Source organism: Anarrhichthys ocellatus, unplaced genomic scaffold, assembly GCF_004355925.1.
Source record: "Anarrhichthys ocellatus isolate YVR2014 unplaced genomic scaffold, GSC_Weel_1.0 scaffold50, whole genome shotgun sequence".
Taxonomy (NCBI): Eukaryota; Metazoa; Chordata; class Actinopteri; order Perciformes; family Anarhichadidae; genus Anarrhichthys; species Anarrhichthys ocellatus.
The window spans coordinates 2232705-2242725 of NW_022280080.1; the positions used below are offsets into that span (position 1 = coordinate 2232705).

Below are 10021 nucleotides of genomic sequence, written 5' to 3' on the forward strand. Positions count from 1 at the left end.
AAAAGCATCCCAAAAGTTGCTACTTAATCTGTTCTCTGGTGTCATGGAAGTTAAAACTTTAAAAAGTTGCCTTTAACTGTTTGGTGGAATTGGAAAAGAGAGGTAACTTCTTATCTTAACTACGAAATGACTGCTCTGTTGTTCCTCTTCAAGTGTATTGGCAACACACAGAAGAGAGAATAGTCCTTAATAATCTATTGTATTTTTTTGTACCTAAAAAAATACATGATCAATCTACAAGGCTTTTGTGGGATAATCACTGAACAATCAGCAGGTTTTTAATTGATGACTGTGTCATAAAGTAAAGTAACAGTTTGAGCTCGTTAGTCATATCAGAGGCATCCTTGGTCATATTAAACGCCGCTAGAGGTCTCTCGATCAAAACAATAACACAAGGCGGACCTTCGCGGTCGTGGAGTAGCGTGGGGTCTTCATTGAGAGACCGTGTCCCCAAACCCGATTGGACAGAGCGTGGCCGACGCCTTCTACCGAGCAGCCAATCAACAGAACACCGGCTCGTCCTCACTCATGACCCTGCCCTCTCCGTCTATACCCCGCGACAGGAGTGTTGGCCGGTGTTTGATTAAAACCACTCGTGTCGTGGAAACCTGGCAAGTGTCGAATCCACCAGCTGGTAGTGTTTAGCCTCTGGTTTTTAGTGTTTTTTACGGTCACGAGAAAAAAAAAAGTAGAACGATGGATCCGCTGGTTGCTGCAATTGACCAGGGCACGAGCTCGACGAGGTTTCTGGTGAGTGACGTCATATGGTTCGTGTTAATTAACACACCGAGTGGTCTTTATTAATGCAACTTCTGTGTTTCACTTTCTTTCGGCATTTGCTGTATTATTTGACACGCAACGTTAGCTGATAGCAAATAGCGAAGGCTTCGACTCAAAGAAAGTTATTGCAAGTGGAAATGATAAGTTTGGGTAACTAACGCGACTTTAATTGGCTAGCAAGCAACTACGCGCGGCTAGGCTAACGCTAACCTGCACGAGAGCAGTGGTATGACAATATACAGTATTATGATATATGGCTTTGACTTACTTGGTTTCAATGTGCTAAACTGTTAGCACAAAAGGCTATCTTCCTAATTTTGGGTTTCAAAATATCATAATGGCATGCAATTACATATCAACTCTATCGAACCATGTAATGCATCATGTATCAGGTTTATTAAAAGCATCACAACATTATACATAACGGTATGTATAATGCTGTGATGCTTTTAATAAACCTGATATTAATGCTTTTAATAAACATGATGCATGTCAACCGTTATTGAATTATGAAACAAAATGTCCATTATGAAATGATGCTGTCAAGAAGCAACATATTCCCAGTAAAACTTTGTCTGCAAAAGGCCCTTTCTCAAAGATCGAACAAACAAACAAACAAACACTGACACTGAAAGCCTTTTTAAATGCGTACAGCTGCACTCTGCAGTATACCTTCTACATCCATACAAGACAAACCGCCTGTAGACTTGTAGACTATGTTGAAGTGTTGGTCACCTCAATGATTTGTACAAACCACCCAATGTGTTGAATAGATTCATATTCACAGTAATAAGGATGTGCTACTATGAGGTGAGTGTGTTCTGAGGAATGAGCATGTGATTTCATGTCTGTGTGTAAAGACTAATTCAGCGAGTCAGCTCTTTGCATTAGGAGTTTTCAGCATTGAAGTTCATGAACCCCTTTAAGGCAAACTAACTGACTCATCCTAATTTGTGAAATTCTCCTGTTGTGTTGAGTTCATACTGTTAACCACCAAAGACACTCACCTCCTTAAAATCATCCCATTCCTAGTTCTGCCTGTGTGAATACCGCAGACATCACGTGAAAACATTTCTCCACTTGTTGCTTTGTTTCCACTGTTTAGCAAGATGAGTCCTGTTAAGTGATCCGTTGTGAATAGAGTTGGGCTTCAACAAGTAGGTCAGCCGGAAGATTGAGACTTTGCACAGCATACAGCGGATTGGAGCGCCGTAGAGGTAGAAGCAGACACGGTGTTTGATGCCTGAGTGCATCGGGTGCACATTAGGGTGAAATGTGACTTTGGCTGGTGTCTGATACTAAATTCAAAACACTAGCTGCTTTTACTACAATTATGATCTCAGATCCTGGTAAAGACTTAACATTAATGAGCAACGAAGAAGAAACAACATATTAAGCATCTACACAAATTCATATTTTACATCTGTAACTCAACCTTTTCATTATGCGGGGAGTATATCTCAAACTTATGTGGTGAAAAGTTACGGATGTCCACAGCGAACATGTTCCATAACGGCATTCTGGAAGTTTTCTTAATTAGTTACCAGCCCTTTGAACCCTTTGTGAGGTCACTGGCTGAAAGCTGACCCGGTGACACTGACTGCACAGTCACATGCACATGTCATTTAAACCAACAGTTAATCCTAAACCCAGGAGGTTGTTTGTGAGGTTCTTCACGGGACCCATACGACGATAAGCAACGTCTTCTCTAGTCGTAGATGGTAGTGATCAAGCTCGTCAACAATGTTGAACTATATCCTCAATATAACTATAATATAACAATAGCCTTGAGTCCTGCACGCTCCGAGCTGTTTCTGCAGTAGACTGGATCCACCCTGACACTATAAAGAGATGGCATGATAGTTTCAGTCTTTTGCTGAGCTTTGGACATAATCTGATGGTTTGTTAGTGAAACTGTTCAGAATGAGGTCTCTGTGTCAGTACATCTACAAAGTGATGTTACACTTAGGTTGAATTTTACAAAATGTATTTGTTTTTGTTGACTAGCACGGTCGCTCCACAAACAACAAGCCACACAAAGCCTGGCAATGATCCCGTGGAAATGTTTTGATGACACTCTGGCTACGAGGATACTTGACTTGTATTCCTGGTCAACTTCATAGGGTCACGTCGACATGAAAGTCATGGCTTAAATGGGGAACTTGTTGGCATAAGTATTCAGTGGATGTCAGATTTTGACTTATTTGTGATGCAATTTTGGACTCCAAATGTTTTTTCTTTGCGTTACGTTTTGTCTAGTTGTTGTGTGTCGTGGTTATTTTCTGCTATGTATTCACTTAACTTGCATAGAATGTACAGACATGTGCAATGCACTTTGAAATATACAATTATCTGGAAGAAGAAGATGGAAACATTGCAATAAAGTATAAAAAAAGAGTGAGATCAGAGACCCGTCATGCAGTTCATCGTGTTGTTTGATGTCCAACTGCATGACTTCAACAGAATGTTACCTCTTCCCTTTCAGTGTTAACGGGTTCAGCGTGTAGCCTGTTTGTATCTGGGTCAAGTCTTGCAGCTGTGAGAGGATTGTGAAGTGTAAAGAGTTGTGTGTGTCAGTGCGTCACGGTTTTTCCGTGTGTTACGTTGCTGTGTTGAATTCTCATAAGCTAGCAATGTGAGTACTGTCGGCAGCTGAGTTGCAGATGTGTACACCGAGGTTTACCTTCTTAGAAGAAGTGCTGACTTCTGTCTGACTGTAGGTTCAACTAATAGGCCGCCTCCTGTTACATCACCCTCTGTAACAGGGAGCCATTCTCTAGTGGAGGGATGTTCACGCCAGGCGCGTGAGGTGCCTGCAATAATTCAGCTAATAATAATCATCATGTGCTCTCCTTTCTGTCTTGTATGTAAATCACAAATATAACTTCCCGACACTATTTCCAGCCCTGTGTCGTCTTGCCTTGTCTCATTTAGTATTCCTGGTCCCTCATAAATTCAACCTCTCCACAGGTGTTCAATGCAAAAACAGCTGAGCTGGTGAGTCACCACCAAATGGAGATCAAGCAGAGTTTCCCCAAAGAAGGGTGAGTGCTTTAATCTCAATTCTTTTGCAATTAACGGTTATAATTTCACCACGCACCAAGGGGACACTGTCAACTGTCTGGTTCTGTGTGACCCACAGACATTTAGTTTATTATATACGACCAAAAAAAGCATCAAATCCTCACATTTGAGAAGCGAGAAACAGCAAATGTTTGACATTTTTGCTTAAATGACTAAAATGATTATTTGAAGATCTAAACAGTTGCCAACTAAATTGACTAGTCGACTAAGCGTTGCAGCTTTACTTCACAATAACAGAACACTCTTAAATGTCGGGCTGCCAGAAGCTCTTTAAACTAACCAAACCATATTCTGCTGCTGACTGTACAGAGAGTAAATAGTGCAGAGTCAGTGTTTTATTTATTTGGTAAACATGCATTATACAGGACATCTTTCAGAATGGCAGAAAACTAGCTGAGTTAATGTACAAAGAACAATCAAAAGGTCTAGTTGTAAATCCATGCTGCGTCCCAGATAGTAACCACCATGTCTTCCTTCTTCCATCAATGTTTACAGGGTTACCGAGGTTACAATGGAAGTGCTTTTTAGATTAATCTCTTACTTTATTTGATGTGTAGAACACAATGAGTCTAAGGTCCAGCTCTTATGGTTTTGTAGGTTGATACACATTCAGATGTTGACGTCATTTCGAATCTGGTTGATGGAACGCTTTGTACAAAGTACCGGAGGCCATATATTTGGTGCAGCCTGCTTTAGGCCAGGTCAGAAACATTATGGGATGTGTAAATGATAGACAGCGTATTTAAGTTCGTATCCTTACAATTTAGCAAATTCTACTCTTGGCTCTGTTTTGTAACAGAAACAATGGCTACATGTAGATCCTGGATATTCCTGCCTCAATGCACACATGTGCTGAAGCTGCAGTGATCAGTTTAAGTCATGTTTAAAGGTCACATCAGCCAGAGGAGCAGCTGTTTACTTAAACTAATTCTCAGAAAACCACCGTAACAGTTTCCTCTAAATGAGGGGTCATCAACTCCATTTGTTTACGGGTCAGAACAAATGTGCGGGCCGGACTTTCAGTGAAGAGAATACATTTATATACTGTAAGCCTAATCACGCCCTCACTGTCTAATATCTTCAGTGTTATTTTTATTACCCTATATTAGTGTGAACATGGGAAATGCATCAATCAGATACTTGTGATGCTCTCAGCTCTCCACCAAGGAGGCAGTTCACTGAGGAACACAGTACTGCCTTGTGATAGGTAGCAGGTAGCAACAGCCTCACACAACTGTTGATGGTTTGGTTTCCATCTTTGTTTAAAGTACAGAACAGACATGTCTGTATTTGTGTTTCACTCAGCTGGGTGGAGGAGGACCCCAAAGAGATAATGCAGTCGGTGTACGAGTGCTTGGAGAGGACTTGTGAGAAACTCTGCCAGCTCAACGTCGACATCTCCAACATAAAAGGTGTGGACAATGCCTGACTGTGGGTGGAGATATGTTAGCCACACGACTGCTAACCAAAGCTGACAGTTTGTTGTTGCTGGTTTCTCAGCGGTGGGGGTGACCAATCAGAGAGAGACCACCCTGATTTGGGACAAAGAGACCGGAGAGCCACTCTACAACGCCATTGGTGGGTGCATTCTACATCTGAGTGAACAGATTCTGCTTCACATATTAATTTGGTATGATTCAATGTTTACAAGTTAGACCATTTATACACACACTGTAAAAAAATCACATGTCAAAACTTTAAAGTAAAGGAATTTAAAGGGGAACACCACCTAGATGAAGATGGCATGATGAACATGAGCTTCTCTCTCTCTGACAGAAACCAGAGAAAGGAAGTCTCCATCTTGTGATGTCATCAAGTACAGAGTGAGGAGCTGCTCCAGAGACGATGCACGAGTTTTCTTCTTTGTACCCAAAAGAGCTTCATTCTCCAGTAGTGTTCCAGTTGTGAAACAGAAAATGTACCATCTACTCCGATCATTCCCCTGTGTGCTCTGTGTCATCTAGAGCATCTTCCACTATTCATTGTCTATGGAGCAGCTCCTCACTGTGTACTTGATGACATCACACGTTTGAGTTTTAGCACTCTAGTTTTTAAATCTGGGAGAGAGTTGTTCATGTTCACTGATATTTGTGGACTGTCTTGTGCCAGGTTCACACATGAACAACATGCTGTGATTTTCGTGTTGTGCTGACTGTCTTTTTCAGCTCCCATGTAAACCGATTGGGCTGTTAACACATGACGCACCGCGGCCAGCTCCCTATCTTCAGAGATGGGTTTGGCATCTGGTCTGTTTTCTCAGCATGCCGCGAGCTAATCTGGCTAGAATACACACTGATAATCTGCTATAAAAAATGTCAATTATATATGAAATGCATAAATGGTCTCTGATCTATGATAACTGACTTTTGACTTCTCCCTCCTTCCCGATTCCAGTGTGAACCCGGTGTAAGACTGTAGGAATAACATGTATGAATTTAGAGAATGGGCGGAGCTCCCCTCTAGCTGCATGTATAGGCAGACAAAGACCCAATTTAGACACCATCCCTCGATTCAACCAGCCTATTTTTGTAAAGATTCCCTTTGCTGCAGCTTCTCTGGTTACTACTTGCGAAGTGTCGGACTGAACAGTCCGTACTTCTCAGCTGTAACGTCTTTCATTGAGCAAATAAGAATAATATGTCATCTGGGAACCAGCACGGTGACGGCACATGACTAGGTTGCACCAGATCGTAGTGTCCCACATCACGTCTCTCCCTGCCCCACCCACCGTCCCACGTGGCAATTATTCAGAGTACGAGCTGAGCACATGCCTCTTGGGAGCGATGTGTCGGGGGTGGGTTGTCACTGTCACTGTGCTCAGCAATTCCTCAAGAGGCAAGACCAGTTATCTAGCCTAAAGCCACCATGTGTTAAATTGTGAGTGATGATGAAATCTTTGGACTCATTCTGATTCTTGGTTTGTAGGAAACTGAGACAGTCCCAATGAAATGTGTGTCTCTAATAGTTTAAGTGCACATGTATTGTTGCTGTCAGGCTCAAATGTCACACGTCTATTTTGAGATTACAGTACAGTCATTTAGCAGACGCTTTTATCCAAAGCGACTTACAATTCAGAGTCCATCACATTTCTACACCGTAGGCACAGCTACGGGAGCAATTTTTGGGCTTAAGTGTCTTGCTCAAGGACACATCGACATGCGACTAGCGGAGCCGGAACCACCGATCCTCTGATTGAAGGACGGCCCCGCTCTCCACTTAGCCACAGTCGAGTTCGTGCACCTTTGGGGGGCTTTATGGATGCTGTTCACAACCCACTGGATATTGAGCCCTTTTCTCTCTGCTGAACTGGTGTTACTGGTTTCTTGAAGCTTCACGGCTGCAGGCTGTAGTTTCTACCCGTAATAGTAATAGATTACTCTAATGATGGGGTATTTTCATGCAGGTCTCAAAGAACAGAAGTGATTACTATAGTAGTACAGATTTAGAATTGATATTCAAGTAAAGATTCTTCTCAGATAACTTCGTATTAGATTAGATGGATTCAAACATGTTTCAAATAATATGGAAACAAATATATATACACATGCTCTTCATAGTAGTATGAACACAATGCATTTTTTTTAACTCATTTTCTCCTTGGATTATAATTCGCCAGGAATTAAATCATTTTTTTCTTAAATTGCACCAGCTACATGAGCTTCATGTGACTTTAAGAACAGCGTGTTGGTGTGTTTGTGATATCCAGCATCGCTGACTATCCTCATGGCTCTTGTTTGTAGTATTCATACACACAGTCATTCAGGTCAGGTGATACATCATCATCCTGATAAAGCAGAAGTTATGATACGATTTGCACTTTCATGAAATGTCCCTTCTGTACATCTTTAAAAATAATGAGATTGAAACATTTTGAGAAGATAAATATCACTTTGTTAGACACGCAACTTCTGACAAGAGGTGGCATGCATGTTTTGTGATGTAATAAGCCCAGACAGGTGGGAAACACTGCTCTAGAGGCAATGCTGAAAGAGACATTTTTTGTTTGCGAATGGACTACGGGCGAGTTTAATCCGTACTCCTCTGCTTCGTCTGTAGTTTGGCTGGACCTGCGCACACAGTCCACTGTGGAGAGTCTCATCAACAAAGCTCCGGGTCAAAACAAGAACCACCTCAAGGTGAGAGAGATGGACTCCAGCAGGATGAGCAGGTGTAGAAAAGGAATGCATGGATGACTGATGAACCACTAAAGGTGTTGTATACACTAATGGTGCTTAACCTTAGAAGAGAACTCAGCACTGGGGGTGGTCTTCTCTTTGATTGGCTGATATTTGCGTAGCTTCAGTTTGAGGTCTTTCTTAGGTCAACCCATAAGGACAATGCTTCTTTTAGCCCAAACAAATGCTCTCATCAGTATCTCTACCACCCCCCCCCCCTCTCTCCAGCACAAGACAGGCCTTCCCATCAGCACCTACTTCAGTGCAGTGAAGCTACGTTGGCTGCTGGACAACGTGGATGAGGTGCGACAGGCGGTGCTGAGTGAGCGAGCCATGTTCGGCACGGTGGACTCCTGGATCATCTGGGTAAGAGACCGGCCTTGGGTCAGATGGAGCTGGGACTGAAAGTTTCCATTTTGAGAATACATCTAATTGATATTTTTATGACTGACCTTGCAAATGTGAAAATTAAAATAGTGGTTTTAAAAATGATCATTCTCATTAAAATACACATGCAAGGGATTCTGGGTGAGATTTATCTGGCAATCTGTACCAAACAAAGTAGAATGTGATGCGATGGCAGGGACATCTCCTGCAATTTGAAAATTGCAGTAAACCATATTGCAATTTCGATACATTTTTTGATTCATTTGTGCAGCCTTACAAAAAGTAAAAGCCGATGTTCCTCTTGTAGTTGCTTAGCTGCACTTGATGAAGTCTATTTACAGTCTGTATAATGTTTTTGTGTTTTTCCTCACATGACATTTAAATCAAGATATAGAGAATGAATGAATGAATGTTTCCACGTTCTCTGAATCTACACCCCTTTTTATTTTTTAACATTTGATGCACACTCAGTCCAGTGTTGTTTTCTTCCTCAGTGCCTGACGGGGGGCAAGAACGGGGGGGTCCACTGCACAGATGTCTCCAACGCTAGTCGCACCTTGCTCTTCAACATTCACAGCTTGGACTGGGATCCTGAGCTCTGCAGGTACACTAACGCATGCGAGTGAGCATGTGAACAAGTGCCTGTAGCATAGCACCCTCAAGCATATACACTCTGAGTTCTACTGAACTCTTTCTGTTTGCCACAATGTGACTTTAAAGACTTTTAGCTTTATCTCAGTCCAACCCCTTAACACTGAGTCAATTCCCATAACTGTCCAAATACAGACCGTTTGAACAAGCTCTCCTTTCCCCGTCTGTTGTGTTCGGTACATTATACGACCCAGGTACTTTGACGTCCCGATGGAAATCCTCCCCCAAGTCAGAAGCTCCTCTGAAATATACGGCTGCATGGTGAGCTCACTTTAAAGTTCTCAAACTGTTCCTGTGATACTGTTTGTGTTCTGAGATGGACCGGATGAGACCGGCCCAGCATGTCTTGTGAAACAGCTAACTGACGGTAGTCCTAAAATACTCTGGTGAATTGTTTCATGGCATGTTTTAATCGCTGCGCTGACCGTAGAAGTTGATAAGTTACTGCGACTGTGCTGATAGTGTTCACAGTGAAGTAGTAAAGGATATTATTGCCCTTTGGAATTCACATTTGAATCTCTGCTGTTTTCAAATGAAAGATATTCTCATTATGAGGAGTTTCTTTTTAAAATCATGATCCCTGAAGAATGATGTAAAGACTTAGTATTGCTGGGTTTATATCAGAGAAGGCAACATGCAGAGGTCTGCTCTGTAGGTCACACTGTCTAGTGCAGGACTCGTGCACACAGCTTGCTTGTGGAAGGTTTTACTTGTGAAGAAGGCACAGATGTTTTATCACATGCATGGAATTATTTTCTGCTTGTGAGTTTACCGAGTACAGGTCGCTGTTTGTTGCTTCAGAATCCAGGAGTTACATTTCAACACAATTCCTTCTTGTGGCCTCACTCTGATAAATTACCTGATAAGATCCCGTGTGTGTGTGTGTGTGTGTGTGTGTGTGTGTGTGTGTGTGTGTGTGTGTGTGTGTGTGTGTGTGTGTGTGT

At 42.1% G+C, this 10021-nt stretch overlaps 1 protein-coding gene across 2 annotated transcripts in view; it reads left to right on the forward strand.

The window, feature by feature from the left end:
* Positions 1-544: 544 nt before the first annotated feature.
* The window catches only part of LOC116395829 (glycerol kinase-like), a 17951-nt gene continuing 8474 nt past the window's right edge, over positions 545-10021 (forward strand). For both annotated transcript variants that reach the window (XM_031869977.1, XM_031869978.1), the window contains exons 1-8: positions 545-750; positions 3751-3824; positions 5170-5276; positions 5365-5442; positions 7921-8000; positions 8268-8405; positions 8921-9030; positions 9272-9338. In XM_031869977.1, coding sequence (XP_031725837.1) covers positions 697-750; positions 3751-3824; positions 5170-5276; positions 5365-5442; positions 7921-8000; positions 8268-8405; positions 8921-9030; positions 9272-9338 — 708 coding nt within the window. In that variant the 5' untranslated portion in view covers positions 545-696. The remainder of the gene's footprint in view (positions 751-3750; positions 3825-5169; positions 5277-5364; positions 5443-7920; positions 8001-8267; positions 8406-8920; positions 9031-9271; positions 9339-10021) is intronic.